The sequence below is a fragment of the Nicotiana tomentosiformis genome, chromosome 12 (assembly GCF_000390325.3).
Source record: "Nicotiana tomentosiformis chromosome 12, ASM39032v3, whole genome shotgun sequence".
Lineage (NCBI taxonomy): Eukaryota > Viridiplantae > Streptophyta > Magnoliopsida > Solanales > Solanaceae > Nicotiana > Nicotiana tomentosiformis.
Window position 1 is genome coordinate 79372228 of NC_090823.1, and position 22287 is coordinate 79394514.

The 22287-nt window shown below is 37.5% G+C and overlaps 1 protein-coding gene and 1 long non-coding RNA gene across 4 annotated transcripts; both read left to right on the plus strand.

Annotated features, from left to right (window-relative positions):
- The first annotated feature begins 4079 nt into the window (after positions 1-4079).
- LOC138902926 (uncharacterized) lies at positions 4080-12565 on the plus strand. The gene is made up of 8 exons (XM_070190829.1): positions 4080-4516; positions 4622-4697; positions 4922-5240; positions 9837-10125; positions 10387-10928; positions 11010-11855; positions 11898-12169; positions 12263-12565. Exons 1-8 carry the CDS (start codon positions 4080-4082, stop codon positions 12563-12565), a joined length of 3084 nt encoding a protein of 1027 aa, XP_070046930.1.
- A 2152-nt stretch (positions 12566-14717) lies between these two features.
- On the plus strand, positions 14718-21728 carry LOC104098842 (uncharacterized). 3 transcript variants are annotated; one of them, XR_004507647.2, is made up of 5 exons: positions 14724-14935; positions 15260-15324; positions 16152-16266; positions 19404-19520; positions 21451-21728. It is a non-coding gene; the product is annotated as an uncharacterized lncRNA (long non-coding RNA). The 3 variants fall into 3 exon arrangements; XR_686847.4 differs by lacking the exon at positions 21451-21728 and having other exon boundaries at positions 14718-14935; positions 16152-16297; positions 19404-19684; XR_686846.4 differs by lacking the exon at positions 21451-21728 and having other exon boundaries at positions 14726-14935; positions 19404-19684.
- Positions 21729-22287: the final 559 nt, after the last annotated feature.

Consider the following 22287-nt stretch of genomic DNA (forward strand, 5'->3'; position numbering starts at 1 on the left):
AAGTACGAGTTAGGTTTTTGGTGTTACAAGATAAATTCTTTACTTTTATTGGATTGATATAACGGGTTAGGATTGTTAGAGATAGTAAAGATTTGTTAGAACAAGACCTCACCCCAAAACTTAGAAATTTAGAAGTTGAACCTAAAGTTCTTAGAGTTGAGAAAAGATTAATACTTTGGGAAAGTTGGATACTTATTGTGACTTATTGTTGTAGTATTTGATCGTTGAGTTGATTACAAGAATTGAAACTTACATTATTGCTTGAAAGGAGAAATTGAGGTGAGTGGATATAACCTTTTACTAAAGTGGTTCTACTCACAAAAATACGCCCACAAAGTATTTGATAAAATATTTTAAAGAGTCAACATCTACTTAATTGGAACGTGTGAATACATGTTGACTAAGTATATTCTAGTTAAAGCTTATATATTTTTCTCGAAAAATATAATCGTCTATTTTTCATATTTTTATGCTTTCTTACGTGATCTTACATGTTAAAGTTTCAAGAGTTAGATAGAACTTTTAAAGATACTTTGAGTAATTTTATTTCATGCTTATGTTATGTATACACTCAAGAATATTATTATGAATATTGATAGATCACTTTCAAACAAGATTTAGATTTGAAAAGTCACAAGAAGAAGTTTTAGAAAGAAAAGATTTTTTGGAGTATCCTCTATTCTGAGAAGGGGTCATCGTCTAGGCCGAGTGTGATGACCCGAAAGGTCATCTTTAGATTTAATAATTATTTCTATGTTCTAAAATCTGAAATAGCACTATTCATCTTTTCTCGACTTGCGTGCACAGTCTGTAAATTTTTTCGAAAATTTTTATGTGAAAAATTGATTAAAATGTGAAATAGTGCTTCAAAACTTATTTGAGTTGACTTCGGTCAATATTTTGAGCAAACGAATCCGGATTAATATTTTGACAGTTCAAGTAGGTCCGTATCGTAATTTGGGACTTGGGCGTATTCCCGAAATTTAATTTGGAGGTCCCTAGCTTGAGTTATTACCATTTGTTGAAAAATTAGAAGATTGAAAGCTTATAGATTCCAAAGTTTGACCATGGATTTGACTTTAATGATATCGGGATCGGAACCCAATTTTGGAAATTTGATTAGATCCGTTATGTCATTTATGACTTGTGCGCCAAATTTGAAGTCATTCCGGATTCATTTAATACGTTTCAGTACACGTTTTGTAAAGTGAAAAGTTTGAAACTCATAAGTCCGAATGGAGGTGTGAATTATAATTTTGATATTATTTGACATAATTTGAGACCCCGAGTAAGTCTGTATTATGTTACAGAACTGGTTGGTATAGTTTGACGAGGTCCCGAGTGGCTCAGGTGAGTTTCGGATGTGTTTCGGACCATTTTGGTAAACATTTGCAGGTCTAGTTCTGGTGCTTCGCACCTGTGACTTTTGGAGAGCAGGTGTGGCCCCGCTTCTGCGGAGGCCTTGTCGCTTCTGCGAATTTGGGAGCCTGGGCAGCCTTATTGCTTCTGATATCAAATGACCGCAAATGCGGCTCCTTCATGCGCTTCTGCGCAGCCGCAAATGCGGCCCATTTTCCGCAGATGCAGACACCCGTTTCGTAAGCTCTTTTTGTAGATGCGAGATTTTTCTCGTAAATGCGAGCTTGTAGATGCGGATATTTTTTCGTAGATGCAAAAATGCTGGACAGAATACATAAAATCGGGTGTTAGCCATTTTTACTCATTTTTGAGTTTTGAGTCTCGGATTTGGGCGATTTCAAAGGTATTTTTCACGACTTCGACTTGGGTAAGTGTTCTACACCCGAAAAGTGATTATAATTCATAAATCCATGCTTATATTCATCGTTTATTTCGGATTTAGATGGAAGAAATTAGAATTTTTGTAAAACTTTTCAAAAACAAAAATTTAGGATTTGAAGGTCCATTTGACACCGGAATTTGATAATTTTTGTATGGTTGGACTCGTCTCGGAACGGGTGTTCGGATTTCTTAAGTTTTTCTGAGATTCGAGACGTGAGTACCACTATTTATGTTTTAGATGTATTTCGAATTTTAATTCTAAAATTAGTAATTTCATATGGAATTAATTCCTACGATTCATGTTGAGTATATTGGATTGTTTGTGACTAGATTTGAAGCTTCGGACACCAATTCACGAGGCAAAGGTGTATTGGAATCTTGAGTTGGTTGCAAATCGAGGTAAGTGTCATGGTTAACCTTGACTTGAGGGAGTATGACTAATTTGTCTATTTGCTACGTGATTTAATGTACGGGTACAACGTATATGTGAGGTGACGAGTACTTATGCGTTGTGGTTGAGTCAAAGCATGCGAGTGAAATTTGTTTATTTTGAATAATTGCCTATTTAATTAAGATATTCCTGCTTAATTTATTATTATTTAATTGATCATTTTTCATGAAATTATTATTGCATATTTTAGAAAGTGAGGTCGGTATTTTAGTATTGAATTGATTGATAAATATATATCCCCGCATTTTAATACTCTTCCGAATTTATATTATTATTTCCATGGTAAGGAAGAGTGTAAAAGCACGAAGGGTAATGCCGTGCCAATTTCACATTATTATTTATTGAATTATGAACTGAAGAAAAGAGTTAAAGCATGAAGGGTGATGCCGTGCCATTTTCAAATAAAGCACGAAAGGTGATACCGTGCCAGAAGAGAATTAAAGCATGAAGGGTGATGTTGTACTAGAAGAGAGTTAAAGCACGAAGGGTGATGTCGTGCCAATCTTATTATTTATTTATCAATTTATGAAAAGAATGAGAGTAAAAGCACGAAGGGTGGTGTCATGTCATTTTTATATTATCAGCTGCTCATTTTATTGTTGATCAATTAATTGGTTGCTACGTGACACTTTTCCTGCTGAAATTTCTATATCATTCTCCTTCGCATGTTCCCTCCCAAATTTATAAATTGTTATTTATTGTGTTATTATTGTTTAGTATTTGTATATACTTGTACAGGTTGTTTACGTACGTGTCTTGTCATAGCCTCGTCACTACTTCGTCGATGTTAGGCTCGACACCTATGGAGTATATGGGGTTGGTTGTACTCAAACTACACTCTGCACTTCTTGTGCAGATTTTGGAGTTGGTCCGAGCGGCGTACCATAGACTTACTCGGATTCAGCTACCCAGAGGAGACTTGAGGTATAACTGCACAGTGTCCACAGTTCTGAAGTCCCCTTCTATCTTATCTTAGTTGTGTACTATATTTCAAACAACTTGAATTTTATTCAAACCTTTATTTGTATTATCCAGTAGCTCGTGCACTTATGACACTAAATTCGGGGATGTATTTTGATGATTCGGTTATTGTGGTCTTCCGCACTTTATTTCATCAATTGACTTTCACTTAAATTGATTTGATTAAAAATGGCTAAGATTTTTCTAACGTTGGCTTGCCTAGCAAGTGAAATGTTAGGCGCCATCACGGTCCCGAAGGTGGGAATTTCGGGTCGTAACAAGTTGGTATCAGAGCACTAGGTTACCTAGGTCTTACGAGTCACGAGCAAGCTTAGTAGAGTCTGAAGGATCGGTACGGACTTATCTCTCACAGGCTATGAAATTTAGGAACAATATCACTTCTTCTTATTCTGTCATGTGAATTTTATTCTATCATCGATTATTGAACCATTCTATTCTTATTCTCTCGCAGATGGCGAGAACACGTAATATATGTACCGATGGACAGGGACCAGAGCCCCCGATGGAAACTATGACTAGAGGTAGAGATCGAGGTCGAGGTCGAGGTCGAGGTCGTGCCAGAGGCCTTAGTAGAGGCAGAGGTAGAGCTTATTCTAGAGCTCGAGCAGCAACACCTGTTGTAAAACCTCAGGTGGATTTGGAAGCAGAGGTTCCATCTCAGACTCTACCTATTGTACTAGTCAAGGTCTCGGAAGGATTCATAGCTACTCTAGTACTTCAGGACGCTCTAGTCCGTTTGGCGAACCTTATGGAAGGTGTGGCCCAGAATGGTACATTTCCAGTAGCACCAGCCATCTCACAGGCTAGGGGAGGAGAACAGACTCCCACTACTCTTACTCCAGAGTAAATGGATCCCCATTATCAGGCTCTAGCAGCCCCGCCGGTTGGGGTAGTTCAGCCAGTTGTTGCGGCACAGGCCGGTGATAGGCTCGCCATGTCTTCTCATTATTTATTGAGGTTGGACAAGTTTACTAAGCTATTTCCAGTTCACTTCAGTGGTACACCTTCTAAGGACCCACGGGATTATCTTGACCACTATCATGAGGTATTGCAGAACATGGGTATAGTTAAGACCAATGGGGTTGATTTTGCTGTATTTCAGATGGCGGGTTCTGCCAAGAGGTGGTGGAGAGATTATATGTTGACCAGACCAGCTGGGTCACCTACATTAACTTGGGATAAGTTCTCACGGCTATTTCTAGAGAAGTTCCTCCCTATCACATTGAGAGAGGATTACCGTAGGCAATTTGAGCGTCTCCGACAGGGAAGTATGATTGTTACTCAGTAGGAGACCCATTTTGTGGATCTAGACCGTCATGCTCTCTTTTTACTTCCTACCGAGGGATAGAGAGTGAGGAGGTTTATTGATGGACTCACTCATTCTATCAGGCTTCAGATGGCCAAGGAGACCGGAAGTGAGATTCCCTTTCAGGCGGCTGCTAATATTGCTAGGATGATCGAGATGGTTCTTGCACAGGAGAGAAGGCGGGGGTCTGATAAGAGGCCTCGTCAGTTCGGTGGGTTCAGTGGTGACTCGTCTGGAGGCAGGGGTAATTTTGGTAGGAGTCATCCTCCCAGACCGTTTCATTCAGCACTCCAAGCATCCTACAGTGCACCACCAACTCCTATTAGTGTGCCTCCGATCCAGAGTTTTCAAGGTAACTCTCAGTCTGAAAGGGACAATTTCAGGGTCAACAGTCACAGCAGCCAAGGTCTTGTTATACTTGTGGTGATCCGAGGCACATTGCTAGATTCTGCCCTAGGTCTCAGGGCAGCATGCAGCAGCAAGGTTCTCGTGCTATGATTCCAGCACCGATTGCTTCACCGCCCACCCAGCTAGCTAGAGGTAGGGGTCAGGCAACTAGAGGTGGAGGTCAGGCCATTAGAGGTGGAGGTCAGCCAGACGGAGGCCATCTCAGGGACGCAGTTCAGAGTGGTGAGGCCCAACCCTGGTTTTATGCTTTTCCTGCTAGGCCTGAAGCCGAATCATCTAATGTCGTGATTACAAGTATTGTTCCAGTTTTCCATATAGATGCTTCAGTTTTATTTGATTCAGGATCTACTTATTCCTATGTGTCCTCTTATTTTGCTTCATATCTGGTGATGCCTCGTGATTCTCTGAGTGCTCATTTTGTGTGTCCACTCCGGTGGGAGATTTTGTTGTGGTAGATCATGTCTATCGTTCGTGTGTGGTTACTATTGGGAGTCTTGAGACTAGAGTGGATCTTCTACTTCTTGATATGGTAGATTTTGATGCCATCTTGGGTATGGATTGGTTGTCACCTTATCATGCTATATTGGATTGTCACGCCAAAACGATGACCTTAGCCATGCCAGGGTTGCCTCAATTAGAGTGGAAAGGGGTTTCTGGCCATTCTATCAGTAGGGTTATCTCTTACATGAAAGCTCGGTGTATGGTCGAGAAGGGGTGTCTGGCCTATTTGGCTTATATTCGTGATCCCAGTGCGGAAGCTCCTTCTATGGATTCAGTTCCAGTTGTCCGTGAGTTTCCAGATGTATTTCCTGTAGATTTTTCGGGGATGCCACCCGACAGAGATATTGACTTTTGTATTGATTTAGCTCCTTGCACCCAGCCCATTTCTATTCCACCATACTGTATGGCCCCGCCGGAGCAAAAGGAATTGAATGAGCAGTTACAAGACTTGCTTGATCAGGGATTCATTAGACCTAGCATCTCTCTCTGGGGTACACCAGTATTATTTGTAAAGAAGAAAGATGGTTCAATGCGGATGTGTATAGATTATCGACAGTTGAACAAGGTCACTATTAAGAATAAGTATCTGTTGCCAAGAATCGATGACTTATTCGATCAACTTCAGGGTGCCAAGGTGTTTTCAAAGATTGATTTGAGGTCTGGTTACCATCAATTGAAGATTAGGGCATCTGATGTCCCTAAGACAGTTTTTCGGAGTCAGTATGGGCATTACGAATTCCTAGTGATGTCATTTGGGCTGACAAATTCCCCAGCAACATTTATGGATTTGATGAACCGGGTGTTCAAATCCTATTTGTATTCTTTTGTGGTTATATGCATTGATGATATCTTGATTTACTCCAGCAGTCGAGATGAGCATGAGCAACATCTTCGAATTGTGCTTCAGACTTTGAAGAATAAACAATTATATGCCAAATTTTCAAAATGCGAATTTTGGTTAGACTCAGTTGCCTTTTTGGGTCATGTTGTATCGGCAGAAGGCATAAAAGTGGATCCTAAGAAGATTGAGGCAGTTCAGAATTGGCCTAGACCTACTTCAACTACAGGGATCCAGGGTTTCCTGGGTTTGGCAAGTTATTATCGCCGGCTTGTGGAGGGGTTTTCATCCATAGCATCCCCACTGACCAAATTGACCCAGAAGGATGCCCCATTCAGATGGTCAGACACGTGTGAGTTGAGCTTTCAGAAGCTCAAGACTTCCTTTACCACGACGCCAATGTTGGTATTGCCCATAGGTTCAGGATCTTATATGGTATATTACGATGCATCTCGCGTTGGGCTTGGTGCAGTATTGATGCAAGATGGCAGGGTGATTGCATATGCGTCACGGCAGTTGAAAGTTCACAAGAAGAATTATTACGTTCATCACTTAGAATTGGTATCCATTGTCCATGCACTGAAGATTTGGAGGAATTACCTTTACGGTATCTCGTGTGAGGTATTCACTGATCATCGTAGCCTACAGTATATGTTCAGGCAAAAAGATCTCAATTTGAGGCAGCGAAGATGGTTGGAGTTGTTGAAAGATTATGATATCACCATTTTGTATCACCCCGGAAAGGCCAATGTGGTGGCCGATGCTTTGAGTAGAAAGGCTGTGAGTATGGGCAGTCTTGCATATATTCCGATTGGTGAGAGACTGTTAGCTGCATATGTTCAGACTTTGGCTAATCAGTTTGTGAGGTTAGATGTTTCAGAACCCAGTCAGGTTCTAGCTTGCACAGTCGCTCGGTCTTCTTTATATGAGCGTATCAAAGAGCGACAATATGATGATCCTAATTTGCTTGTCCTTAAGGACACGGTACGGCACGATGGTGCCAAACAGGTTGTTGTAAGAGAAGATGGAGTTCTACGGTATTATTATTTTCATGGTAAGGAAAAGTGTAAAAGCACGAAGGGTGATGCCGTGCCAATTTCACATTATTATTTATTAAATTATGAAGTGAGAAAGAGAATTAAAGCACGAAGGGTGATGCCGTGTCGGAAGAGAGTTAAAGCACGAAGGGTGATGCCGTGCTAGAAGAGAGTTAAAGAACGAAGGGTGATGCCGTGCCAATCTTATTATTTATTTATCAATTTATGGAAAGAATGAGAGTAAAAGCATGAAGGGTGGCGTCGTTCCATTTCCTTATTATCAGCTGCTCATTTTATTGTTGATGAATTGGATGCTACGTGACACTTCTCCTTCTGAAATTTCTCTATCATTCCCCTTTGCATGTTCCCTCCCAAATTTATAAATTATTATTTATTGTGTTATTGTTGTTTCGTATTTGTATATACTTGTACAGGTTGTTTACGTACGAGTCTTGTCATAGCCTCGTCACTACTTCGTCGAGGTTAGGCTCGACACTTACGGAGTACATGGGGTTGGTTGTGCTCATACTACACTCTATACTTCTTGTGCAGATTTTGGAGTTGGTCCCAGCAGTGTACCATAGACTTGCTCGGATTCAGCTACTCAGAGGAGACTGAGGTATAACTGCACATCGTCCGTAGTTCTGAAGTCCCTTTCTATCTTATCTTAGCTGTGTATTATCTTTCAAACAACTTGAATTTTATTCAAACCTTTATTTATATTATCCCAGTAGCTCGTGCACTTGTGACACCAGATTCGGGGATGTATTTTGATGATTCGGTTATTGTGGTCTTCCATACTTTATTTCATTAATTGACTTCCACTTAAATTGATTTGTTTAAAAATGGTTAAGATTTTTCTAACGTTGTCTTGCCTAGCAAGTGAAATGTTAGGTGCCATCACGGTCCCGAAGGTGGAAATTTCGGGTCGTGACAAGTTGGTATCAGAGCACTAGGTTACCTAGGTCTCACGAGTCACGAGCAAGCTTAGTAGAGTCTGTAGGGAGCATACGAGCTGAGGTTCTCGTTGTTGAGAATTTCCTAGCCATGCTAAGTTATGATACATGAGCACTGAGAACCATGAAGCGAGTGGCATCTCGTGGATTTGGACTATTCGATCTGGTTGGGATCGAACCCATGCCAATCACACAGTGACTAAGACAAAAATAGGTCAGGATAGTTAGAACTCCCGAAGTATGAAGTGAAGTATTGTTTTTAAGAAAGAAAAAGAAAAGAATTTCTTTTAGAATATTCATAAACTGTTATTATGCAATTATTTTAGAATTGTTCTTAAAAGCTTTATGTTTTCCATGCATCTAGAATCTTTGCTTATAATGTATATTTGTTAAGGTTTCGTCCCCTGTCGTTGAGACTCACTGAGGATGGTACTGGAATTCTTTTTTGGGAACCTGTATTGTTCTGCGGTACAAGGAATCGATTTTGCAGGCCAGCAAGCTACAAGTTAGGACTTTCCTCACTTCCAATGCTATTGCTGAGCTCCGCTTTTGTTCGTGGAGTATTCCTTTGAGTCGTCATTATTTAGCTATTTCTTTGTTTACTTGAAGAACTGGCCAGGAAATCTCATGTCCTGAGCAGTGCGTCAGTTTATCAGTAGAGGCTTCATAGACACAGTCGGTGGGTTAAGATTCAAGTGTTTTTGATAATAACTTTGTAGTATTTCAGTAGTTACTACGAATAAAGTTTTGGAGTTGGTTTATTTTAGATATTCAAATTAATTAAAAGTATTTGATTAAAGTATTGCCTTATTGCATGTAAAGTTTGAAGTCATAATAGTTTTGATAAGCGTAGATGGTTCGCTCGATCGAATTTTACCGATCGGGTGCCGGTCACGGCTTGTTTAGAAAATGGGTCGTGACAAACTTGGTATCAGAGCCTCAGGTTTATGGAGTCCTTGGAGTCTATGAAGCCGTGTCAGTAGAGTCTTATTTATAGATATGAAGCATGCCAAACTTATAAGTAGGAGGCTACAAGCATTTAGGAAAAGTCTCATTGTTTTTCATACTTTAGATCGTGCAGTAGAGCCTACCTCTAAGAAATTATCTAATGTATTAGTTTCTCCAAAACTCGCAGAAATGGCTCGTACTCGCAACTCTGACACCAACACTTAGGATGCTAATTAAGAAACTATTGCTACTATTATGGCTCAAGGTAGAACTAAGAAGGCTTCAACTCAGAAAAGGAAGGGTAAATCCACAAAGGGGTTCAAGTACCCCGGGTTGAACATGAAGAAGGGATGAAGCATGATGAGCCAGTACCTCAGGATCCATTGCCGCCCCCAACAGCAACTCCGGCTCAGACAATTATATATCCAGAGGTGGGTCAGGTGTTTAATGCTTGTCAATAGTTCTATGGAGATATTTAAAGCCTTCATGGCCAACCAGAACGAGAGAAGAGATTACATTCCACCTCAATCAAATAGACAGAACAATTCTAACTCCTCAAGAGTGAATGGATTTTTAAAGTTGAGTCCTCCATTGTTCCTTGGTAATATAGTTTATGAAGATCCAATGTTGTGGCTGGAGGGTGTCAAGAAAGCCACCCAAGCGATGAAGGCATTTGATGATGAAACTGTGGAGCTGGTTGCTTACCAGCTTAGAGATGTGGTCGGTGCTTTGTTTGAGATGTGGGAAAAGGAAAGAGATGAAGATGGCGGCCCTCCTACTTGGGAAGAATTTGAAGAGTCCTACATGGCTAATTTTATTCCAGAAGAGGATAGGGAAGCTAAGGCTACAGAGTTCAAGCAGCTCAAGCAAGGGAATAAAAGTGTGCAAGAATACTACATGTAATTCATAAGTTTGGCTAAGCATGCTCCTCACATGGTTAAGATAGAAAAAGCAAAGATCCGCAGGTTCGTTGGCGGTTTGACTTACCACATTAAGGATACGACACCAGCTGCATCGGTAGGAATAGCAGCTTTCTCCTCTGTTGTGGGATTCGCCAAGCACTTAGAAAATGACAGACAACAAAGGATAAAGGAAAAAGAGCATAACAAGAAAGCCAGATAGCGGACGTAATTTCAGTAGGGGTCAACTCGTCCTTCTAGTTCGTCAGCTACTACAGTTGCACCACCTCAGGCTCGTGGTTCTCATAATCAGGCTGGGCATGGATCAGGCAGTGGTGCAGATCAAGTTACTCAGGGAGGGGGACAACCCTGTTTGTTTGCTACACTTGATCGTCAGAGTGCAAAGGCATCTGCAGAAGTTATTACATGTATACTTCTAGTCTGCTCACATAATGCTTATGCCATAATTGATCTAGGTTCAACGTTTTCGTACGTGACTCTATACTTTGCAATTAACCTCGGGCTAGAATTTGAACAACTTAGTGATCCATTCCTAGTATCTACTCCAATTAGCGAGTTAGTAGAAGCCACAAGGGTCTATAGAGGTTGTATAGTTTCAGTCCAAGTTCGCAACACCGAGGCCAATCTCATAGAGTTAAAAATGGTGGATTTCGATATGATCATGGGTATGGATTGGTTGTCTTCCTGCTATGCCATGTTATATCGTCGTGCCAAGATAGTCAGGTTCCAATTTTCAAATGAAGAAGTCTTAGAGTGGAAGGGTAGTTCAGCATCTCTTGTAGGTAAGTTTATTTCTTACCTTAAGGCACAATGAATGATCGGCAAGGGGTGTCTTGCCTATTTGTCTCACATCATTAATACAGAATCAGAACCACCAGCTCTTCAGTCTGTGCCAGTTGTTAGAGAATTTCCAGAAGTTTTCCCAGATGACCTTCCCGGACTTCCTCCTAAAAGAATCATAGACTTTGGCATTGATCTCATGCCAGTCACTCAACCCATATTTATACCTCCTTATAGGATGGCTCCAGCAGAACTTAATGAGTTGAAAGAACAATTGAAAGACCTACTTGACAAGGGTTTCATCAGGCCGAGTGTTTCACCGCAGGGTGACCCGACCCTGTTTGTCAAGAAGAAAGATGGGTATCTTAGAATGTGCGTCGATTATCTGCAGTTGAATAAAGTTACCGTTAAGAACAAGTACCCACTACCAAGAATTGATGATTTATTTGATCAACTTCAGGGTGCAAAGTACTTTTTAAATATAGACTTGAGGTCGGGATACCACCAGTTGAGAATCAGAGAAGAGGGTATATCTAAAACAGCCTTTAGAATTCGCTATAGGCACTATGAATTTCTAGTAATGTCCTCCGAGTTGACAAATGCTCCAGCTGCATTCATGGACCTCATGAATAGAGTTTTCAAGCTATTCCTTGATACCATTATTATCGTGTTTATAGACGATATTTTGGTATACTCTAAGAGCAAGGATAAGCATGCAGAACACCTCAGGATAGCCTTGCAGACCTTGAAGGAGAATGAGCTTTATGCCAAGTTTTCAAAATGTGAGTTCTGGTTGCAGTTAGTGGCATTATTAGGCCACGTGGTATCTAGTGAAGGCATAAAAGTAGACCCTCAGAAGATAAAAGCAGTCAAGAACTGGCCAAGGCCGACAACGCCAACCGAAATCAGGAGTTTCTTGGAGTTAGCTGGCTAGTATAGAAGGTTTGTAAAGGGATTTTCCTCACTTGCAGTTCCATTAACTAAGTTGACCCAGAAAGCAGTTAAGTTCCAGTGGTCAGATGCTTGTGAGCAGAGTTTTCAAGAGTTAAAGAAGAGGTTGACCACTGCACCTGTGTTAACCTTGCCGACAGGTTCGGGTGGGTTCACAGTGTATTGTGATGTCTCCAGAGTTGGTCTTGGGTGTGTTCTTATGCTAGAGGGAAAAGTTATTGCTTATGCTTCCAGGCAGTTAAAGAATCATGAGAAGAACTACCCCACACACGACTTGGAGCTTGTAGCAGTGGTGTTTGCATTAAAGATATGGTGACACTACCTATATGGCAAGCATTGTGAACTATTTACAGATCACAAAAGCCTCAAGTACATTTTCAAGCAGAAAGAGTTAAATTTGAGACAGAGAAGGTGGCTCGAGCTATTGAAGGATTATGACATCAATATCCTTTATCACCCGAAAAAAGCTAATGTGGTAGAAGATGTACTTAGTAGGAAGTCAATGGGTGTCCTGGCCCATCTTGCAGTACAAAGGCGAACTTTGGGCCGAGAAATTCAAAAATTAGCAAATGATGGAATTATATTGGATAAGACCGAAGAAGGTATAACTGCTTATGCCTTAGCACAATCCTCTCTTGTTGCGCATGTTAAGGCTAAGCAAGACGAAGATACATACTTATTGAAGTGAAAAGAAGGAGTCAGAAACAAAGAAATCACTGCTTTCACTCTAGGAAGTGATGGACTTTTGAAGTTGAATTATCGATTATGTGTGCCTGATGTAGATGGGCTTAAGAAGGCCATAATGGAAGAAGCTCACAGTTCGAGGTACGCTATCTACCCAGGTGCTACCAAAATGTATCTCGACTTGAAAGAGTTGTATTGGTGGAAGGCATGAAGAAGCAAGTAGCAGATCATATGGTCAAATGTTTGAATTGCTAGCAAGTCAAAGCCGAGCATTAGAGGCCTGGTGGACTAACTCAATATATAGAGATACCATAGTGTAAATGGTAGATGATTAATATGGATTTCGTAGTAGGTTTTCCTCGCACATACTGTAAGCATGAATTAATTTGGGTTATTGTAGACCGACTGACAAAGTCCGCGCATTTTCTACCAATAAAGACGACAGAATCCGCAGAGCAGTATGTGCAGTTGTACACCAAAGAAATAGTCCGATTATATGGTACTCCAGTTTCAATCATATCTGACAGAGGCCCTCAGTTCACAGTGCATTTTTGGCAGGCATTTCAGAAAAGATTAGGTACCAAGGTCAATTTGAGCATCGTTTTCCATCTACAGACCAATGGTGAGGAAGAAAGGACCATTCAGACTCTCGAAGATATGTTGCGAGCATGTGTTATAGATTTTGGAGGTTAATAGGATAATCAATTGCCACTAATAGAATTTGCTTACAATAATAGCTACCAGGCCAGCATTGGTATGGCTCCTTATGTAGCGTTGTATGGGCGAAGATGTAGGTCTCTGGTGGGTTGGTTTGAACCAGCAAATGTGTCGTTGATTGGTCCAGAGTTTGTTTGTGAGGCCTTAGAGAAAGTACAGTTAATCAGAGAAAGACTAAAAGTGGCTCAGAGTCGTTAAAAATCCTATTCTGACAAGAGGCATCGTGACTTAGAGTTCATGGTTGGTGACAAGGTGTTTTTGAAAGTTTCACCAATGAAAGGAGTTATGAGGTTTGGTAAGAAAGGGAAACTTAGTCTAGATTTATCATACCTTATGAGATTATAGAAAAGAAGGGAAATGTGGCTTATGAGCTAGCATTGCCCGTGAGTTGTCCTCTATTCATCCTGTCTTTTATGTGTCTATGCTTAGAAAATACATTCATGATGAGTCGCATATAATACTTGTCGACGTCATAAAAATTAAAGAATGCTTGACTTATGAAGTGGTACCTATAGAAATTCTCGATAGACAATTAAGAAAGTTGAGAACAAAAGATATAGCATCGGTAAAAATTTTATGGAATAATCATGATTCAAAAGAGGCTACGTGGGAGGTCGAGGAAGATATGAGGAAGAAGTATCCTTATTTATTTGAGGAACAAGGTATGTGAACCTAGGTTTGGCTTGGCATTTATATTTCATTTATTAAATACAAGTTAGCATGTGTTTATGTCCTTGCTAGATTATACTTAGTTGTTGAAGTAATTTAGTTTCTGTCAGAGTATATTTAGTTATTAAATAATTTCGTACAATGCAGAGTACATTTAATTCATTAAAGTTATTTACTTTTTGTTGAAGTGTTGTGCTTTAGATTTTAGTTAGCTATTGTGGTACCTCCTTGTCAGAGTGTAAGCAATTAATTTATGAGTTGAGTATGGTACCTATGAATTGCTTGTTATGGTATATTTGATTGTTGTTGGTGTAGTTGTGGTATTGGTGACAGGGATAGTTTTTTGGATAGTCCAATTTACAGGGGAGACTACCGAAATTTTTGAAAATTTAGGGAGTTAGCCAAAATTTTGAGAGTGAGTAGTGTTAAGAAAATTTAAGAAGTTCAAGGACTTAAGAAATTATTGTTAGCTTAAGAATAAGTCCCTAGAAACGTTCGAGGATAAATGTTTTTAAGGAAGGAAGATTGTAACACTCCTCAAATCTATAAAAGTTTCAACACACGCTAAATATAGAATTTATTTTTTATCTTATCTTGAGTACATAAAAATATTATACTTTTATTACGGACTTAAACCCTTATGATTGACTTTTGATTTACTTATCTATTTATAAATAATTGGATATATAATTAGGGAAATATTATTAATTTTAATATTATTAATTATTAAAAGGGGATATCATTAAATACTTGTTAAGTCAAAAAAAAGCAAGACACCTAGTATTTGGGCCTAAAGCCCATAGGATGACCTGTTGAAAGACAAAAAATTAAAGGAAAAGGCTTAAAGCCTTAGGAGGAACGAGAGACAAGGGCTGGAAAACGATTGCAAAGAATTCTACATAACAAAAAAATAGATTTTTCAAGGAGCAAGAAACAGAGGCTACAATGCTTCTCGACTACTTCAGACCTTCTTTAGGTCACGATTGAGGTAATTCTTTTTATGGGATTGTAAGCTATAACATCATTATACACTAGAATCTAACAACCTAACGGGGTGAATTCATAGGAAAGTTTTACAAAACCTCAAGGACACCCATCAAGTACGAGTTAGGTTTTTGGTGTTACAAGATAAATTCTTTACTTTTATTGGATTGATATAACAGGTTAGGGTTGTTAGAGATAGTAAAGATTTGTTAGAACAAGACCTCACCCCAAAACTTAGAAATTTAGAAGTTGAACCTAAAGTTCTTAGAGTTGAGAAAAGATTAATACTTTGGAAAAGTTGGATACTTATTGTGACTTATTGTTGTAGTATTTGATCGTTGAGTTGATTACAAGAATTGGAACTTACATTATTGCTTGAAAGGAGAAATTGAGGTGAGTGGATATAACCTTTTACTAAAGTGGTTCTACTCACAAAAATACGCCCACAAAGTGTTTGATAAAATATTTTAAAGAGTCAACATGTGCTTAATTGAAACGTGTGAATACATATTGACTAAGTATATTCTAGTTAAAGCTTATATATTTTTCTGGAGAAGTATAATCGTCTATTTTTTATATTTTTATGCTTTATTACGTGATCTTACATGTTAAAGTTTCAAGAGTTAGATAAAACTTTTAAAGATACTTTGAGTAATTGTATTTCATGCTTATACTATGTATACACTCAAGAATATTATTATGAATATTGAAAGATCACTTTCAAACAAGATTTAGATTTGAAAAGTCACAAGAAGATGTTTTAGAAAGAAAAGATTTTTTGGAGTATCCTCTATTCTGAGAAAGGGTCATCGTCCAGGCCGAGGGTCCTAACCAAGGCGTTGACTTCTTGAAACTACATGTGCCAAAGTAGGGAGCATACGAGCCGAGTGTCTCGTTGGCGAAAATTTGCCTAGCTAGGCTAAGTTATGATACATGAGTGCTGAGAACCACGAAGCGAGCGGCACCTCGTGGTTTGGGCCTATTCGATCAGGTTGGGATGGAACCCGTGCCGATCACACGGTGACTAAGACAAAAATAAGTCGGGATAGTTGGAACTCCCGAAGTATGAAGTGAAGTATTTTTTTTAAGAAAGAAAAAGAAAAGAATTTCTTTTAGAATATTCATAAACTGTTGTTATGTAATTATTTTAGAATTGTTCTTAAACGCTTTATGTTTTCCATGCATGTAGAATATTTATTTGTAATGTATATTTTATTAAGGTTTTGTCCCCTGTCGTTGAGACTCATTGAGGATGGTACCGGCGTTCTCTTTTGGGAACCTGCGTTGGTCTGCGGTACAACGTAGGAACCGGTTTTGCAAGAGAGCAGGCTACAGGTTAGGACTTCCCTCACTTCCAGTGCTATTGGTGAGCTTCGCTTTTGTTCGTGGAGTATTCCTTTGCGTCTTCATTATTTAGATATTTCTTTGTTTACTTGGAGAACTAGCCAGAAAATCTCATGTCCTGAGCAGTGCATCAGTTTATCAGTAGAGGCTTCATAGACACAGTCGGTGGGTTAAGATTCAAGTATTTTTGATAAAAACTTTGTAGTATTTCAGTAGTTACTACGAATAAAGTTTTGGAGTTGGTTTATTTTAGATAATAAAATTACTTAAAAGTATTTGATTAAAGTATTGCCTTGTTGCATATAAAGTTTGAAGTTATAATAGTTTTGATAAGCGTAGATAGTTCGCTCGGTCAAATTTATCGATCGGGTATCGGTCACGGCTTGTTCAGAAAATGGGTTGTGACAACTGTAGACGGAAATTTCTTTTTTATTTTGGTCAAAATTTTGTTGACTTATTTTCTGATTACATTGGTCGGCAGCTTTAGTCGATTTTTAATTAAAATTTTGATCACGAAATTTGTGCATTGTCCGACTACTGTAGTCGAAAAATTAAAAATATTTTTTTAAAAGTTACGACTACTGTATCGAAAGATTGGTCAAAATTTTTTATTGACTTTGTTCAGACTATAGTGGTCGAAAAAATTAATTCGCGGTATTTTGCGCCAAATTTTAAGACTACTACGGTCGAAATGGCAGTCGCCTACAAATTAAAAAAATATAAAAAAATTAATTATAATTTTCTGACTACTGTAGTCGAAAAATTATGACTACTATTCTGTAGTCGGAAAATAGCATTTTGAAAAAGTATCCAAACCATGTACTTATCACAACATACATATAAGCAATGTGATTGGTAATCCATATTAGACATGTATAGCAACATACATATAAATCATAATGTTATCTAGCATTTACAATATGCATATAATGTTGTACATGCATATACATGCACATATAATCAAGGTATATTACATTATGCTCAAAAGTGTATCCATATACAACCCCTTAATATAACTTGGTTCTTGTGTATATGCTCATTACTTCACATATACAGTCACCCCATATACATAACTTATATGTAACATGATCTGGTTTGAAAAAATATCTTTAACACCCGAAATTTTTTTAAAGTATTTAAAGGCCATTAATTATAAAGTTTAATTGTTTGATACAATTTAGTTATTTAAGATATCACGTATAGCTTCCAATCATCATACCATAAGTTTTAATACTTAATTCATACTCATATTCTCATAATATATCCATACATGTAAGTCTAAGGGTGTAGGATTACCTTTTGGAAGAAATCTTGCAAAACCCTCTTTTGAGTTCTTGAAGAAATTTCTTGAAAATCTATGTATTTTATGGAGGATTGAGTTAGTTTTAGGATGAAATTGATAGAATGAAATACCAAATTAGTAGGGATTACTCACCTTGAATATGGGGGGAGTTGGGGGGCCTGGAGAGAGTGGAAAGGAGCTCCAAGAATCGGCTAAGAGGAGTGGGAGAAGTGAGCTACCGAAATGCTCTTTATAAAGGCTTCAAGCCTAGCTTGTCCATCCTCGTGCATCGCGCGGACATGGACGAACTCTTGTTAAAGTTTGCGTGTTGGGGATATACTTCGTTGTTTTGTTGAAATGAATGGGGGTCTTTTCTCGTTCAAACCCGTGCGGCGCACGAGTTCAGACGAGCCCTCAAGATGCATCCTTCCTATATTTCTTGTTTTTCAACTTACCCTCCTTCGATACATTGCTATGATGTAAATCCCCAATTCACTTCCAGACTTTCATATAAGTATGAAATCATGATTACATGATGTTACCCTCATCCATAGCCATCTGGGGTACACAAGCGAAAAGTGGAGATCTCGAGGCGCGATTTAAGGCTTTAAACCCTTAGCAAGACTTTCTTTGTTCCACCTGCCTCATTTTAGTAATTTGATCATAGCTTCTTGTAGAAATATCCAAATGACAAATGGTTTAATGCGTTTGAAACCAGACTCGAAGGTCTACACTCTAGAGGAAATATTCATTGAAACTATCTTTATATTATGAGAGTTATACCCATTCAAAGTCAAGTGTTGTGCAAAGTTTGACATCTATTCCACTTAATATTTCCAACTCGTTCCAAACAACTTCTTTCCACTTACAAACCTCCTTAATATGTTCCAAAACACTTTTCATATGTATTTTCAATTCAAAATAATATGGTTCTATCCCATAGGTCTCCTTTAGAACTCAAAAATATTATTTCCAATTATTGTTAGTGCACTATAAAGTCTTAAATTATTAGAAATGTTTTACAGGGCCTTACAAACATAGAGTGAAAGAAAGAAAGAAAAATTTCTGAAACTAATTATGAATTAAACATGACATAACATTTGTGTATTTATAAGACTTTTGAAACTTATGATATTAAATATGTCATAACATTTATACAGTGACCTAGGACCAACATCAGAAGTGGGGCTATCAGTAATTCAAACGGGAAAGCACAAGGTGTTCAGATATTCAAGATGGTATATACTGAATGTGTCCACTGCATCTAGATAGAGAGAAATCAAAGAATATTTGAGCAGAAAACTAGAAACTGGCAGTATGTAGTGAGGGAAATAGCCTACGGTTGTAATGTTAGAGAATTAGAAGGGCCTTACAAAAGCTTCTGTTTTAGGTGAGAGGTAGCTTAGTATGCTGATTTCCTCTTTGGTGTAGCTATTTGTGTTTACTGGATAGTTGGTTGTGTCTTAGTTTAGCACTTTAGCTATGATTTGTAATGTTTCATTGGTGATTAATGAAAAAGGTTAATTATCAAAAAAAATATTTGTGCGGCTATAAAAATTTCTTATTAAAAATAAGATATAATAGTTTTTTAGCTGGAAAGCTGGCATATAAGATATCTGTCATTCATGGAATTTGGCAATGCTCCAAGTTTCCTTTCAATTAGCTTTTGTTTTGGTCCACCAGGGCATCTCATTCTTAAATGAAGAGAAAAATTCTGCTAAAACATGTGAAAAATATTTATGAAGGAAAATATTATATTAAGTAGTCCATATAGTTAAGAGATGAATGTATAAAGTTAAACACAATTGAACTTTTATCTAAATTCTATATCCTATTAATTTTTCAGGTAAAGTTAAAGGGAGGATCAGTGTCTCATGCTGAGGTCTTTGCGGAGACACGTAAGAAAAAGAAAAAGGACGGTTCAAGAGAAGGATGAGTTGAGACACGTGCATCAGAAACATATGTAAGATCATATTCTTGGATGTTTAGACTTTATATTTAGATTTTATGGTAGGTTTGGATGTTGTGGTATATATGTTTAGACTTTATTATATTAATGTCGATGTGTATTAGCTATTTAGACTTGATATTGAATATTTAGACTTTAATTAATATTTTGGTTTGATATTATGGGATTTAAATATTTGTTTGTTGAAGGTGAATGGTTGTTTAGCTAGAATTGGTTGTTTAGTTGGAATCGTTAGGTTGAATTGGTTGTTTAGTTGGAATGGTCATTTGGCAGGTGGTGTGCTAATAAAATGGCAATAATTTGCCAAAATTCAACCCAATTTTTCGACTATTGTAGTTAGAAAATGTGCCCAGAAATAATAAATTTCCGACTAACTTTCCAGAAAATTCAATATTCTGATTACTGTAGTCGAAAAATAAAATAAAAATAATTAAAAAATAATTATTATTTATATTTTATTACGACTACAGTAGTCAGAAATATTTTTTAAAATAAATAATTATTTTATTATTTTTCGATTACTTCAGTCAGAAAAAAAAATAGCTCCCTTTTTGAATTTTTGGCGGAAATTTTTTTTCGACTACTGTAGTCGGAATTTTTTTTTCCGACGAACCTTTTTCTGACTATTGTAAATCAGTCGGAAAGTAGTCGAAATAGGTACTTTTTCGACTACTTTTTGACTATTTTGGTAGTCGAAAAATAGCGAATTTCTCAGTGATGAGTATGGGACGCACGTCTCGGGCTATCAGTGACGAGCATGCAGATTCACGACTTAGGTTATTAGTGATGAGCATGTGGATTCATATCTCAGGTTTTCAATTACGAGCATGTAGATCCATCTAGTGGCGGATGTAGTGTAGTATCACCCGACTCAACTGAACCCATAACTTTTGATGCGGAGTAAAAATTAATGTGTAAAAATTCATTAAAAGTACAAAATAGTAGATATGAACCCATAACTTTAAAAATATAATGAGTTTAATGCTAAAAATTTTAAAAGTTGAACCCATAAGATTTAAATTCTGGATCCATCTCGGGTACATGTTAAATGGATCCTCCCTCACGAGTTACTAACCATATTGGAACCAAGGGAACGTGTATGCGCACGATATTGGTCATGCCGGTTGGTTTTTCTGATAGTTGTATCATTATATGCTCTGTTCCTATGCATAGTGTTGTATGTTATACATGTACATCAAATTAGTATAATGAATGTTGATATTCGAGTTATTATGCATATTGTTATATGCTTTACCTATGTATCAGATGTATGCCAAGAAGGTTGTTGTCCATATTGTGATAAACTTTACCTGTGCATTGAGAGTATGCAATACATGTTATCTTGGTTATTTTTGTACATATGATTATTGATTACATTATATGTACATGCTTTCAAAGGAAATGTTATTTTTGCACTGGCTAGAAGTCTCGTCACGACCCTTTTGGAAAGTAGATGATACTTACCGAGTACAGAGGCGTATTCAATTTTTAAAAATATGGGTTCACGTGAACCCATACTTTTCTCCCTGAACCATGTATAACAATGTTATATTTTTTCATAATTACTTAAATATATGTGTGTGAATCCATGCTCAAAACTCTTATGGTGCAATTATTATTGGGTGCACCTCTGCAAGTAAAATTGGCGGTTCAAATCTCACTCTGAACGGTTTTGTTTTCTGCACGGAGTATATATGTGTGTGTGTGTGAAAATTACTAAAATTTCAAAAAAAATATAATTTTGAACCTATAATTTCAAAAATGTAGTGAGTTCATGATAAAAGACTAAAGTTAAATCCGTCAAATGTAAATTCTAAATCCATTTTTTCACGACAATGCACCCCTCATCTTGAAATCCTAGGTTCGCCTCTGAGTCTTAGTACACCTTTAACCATCCCTCTTCTTTTCTTATATGATATTGCAGACGCAGATCCGACTACCAGTGGACTATGTAGCTGATTGTGATCCGAATTTTCAAAAAAGAATTTGGTGGTGGTTGAAATTCCTATTTTATATTCTTTTTTTATTTTTTATTACCGGTTGTAACCTATTTGATTCTCAGACACTCTTTAGTGATGGGCTAAAATCTAAAAAATCGGACCAAATCAAATTAATTCAATATTTCTATTTTGATTCTTCGGTACTTTGGTATTTATTCGGTAACAATCTACAAGTTCAATATATGGTACAGTTCTTGGTTTTAAGGTATCAGTATTTCAGTACTTTCGTTAACTAAAATACCGAACTCTTTTACTAAATGCTATATAGTATAGAAAAACTTTACGACACCACAAACGTATACATTGTATTTACCATTCATGGATATACTTTTAAAAAGTTACCATTCTTAGTTATGTTTGAATTTTATAGAAAATCCACCTGAAAGTACTCAAACAAGAGATCAATTATTTTGAACTGAAAAAAGAGAGCAAGAAACTCTCGTAGCTCAGTTGGTTAGATCATCCGCTTAGTAAGCGGATGTTTTGAGTTCGACTCTCAATGAAAGTATTTATAGTTTTCTGTATTTGGTTGTAAGCGGAGGTTTTGAGTTCGACTCTCAATGAGAGTATTTATAGTTTTCTGTATTTGGTTGTACAGTCGATACATGTTGTATCATTTGTATACATTCATATATTTTGTCTTGGTTGTATTTGTTGCGCGAACGAATATAGTTACGAATGGTAATTAACTTGCTGCCTTGTTACCATTAACTTAGTATGTCGGCTGTAGTATTTTTTATTTATATTTAAGTTAAGGTATT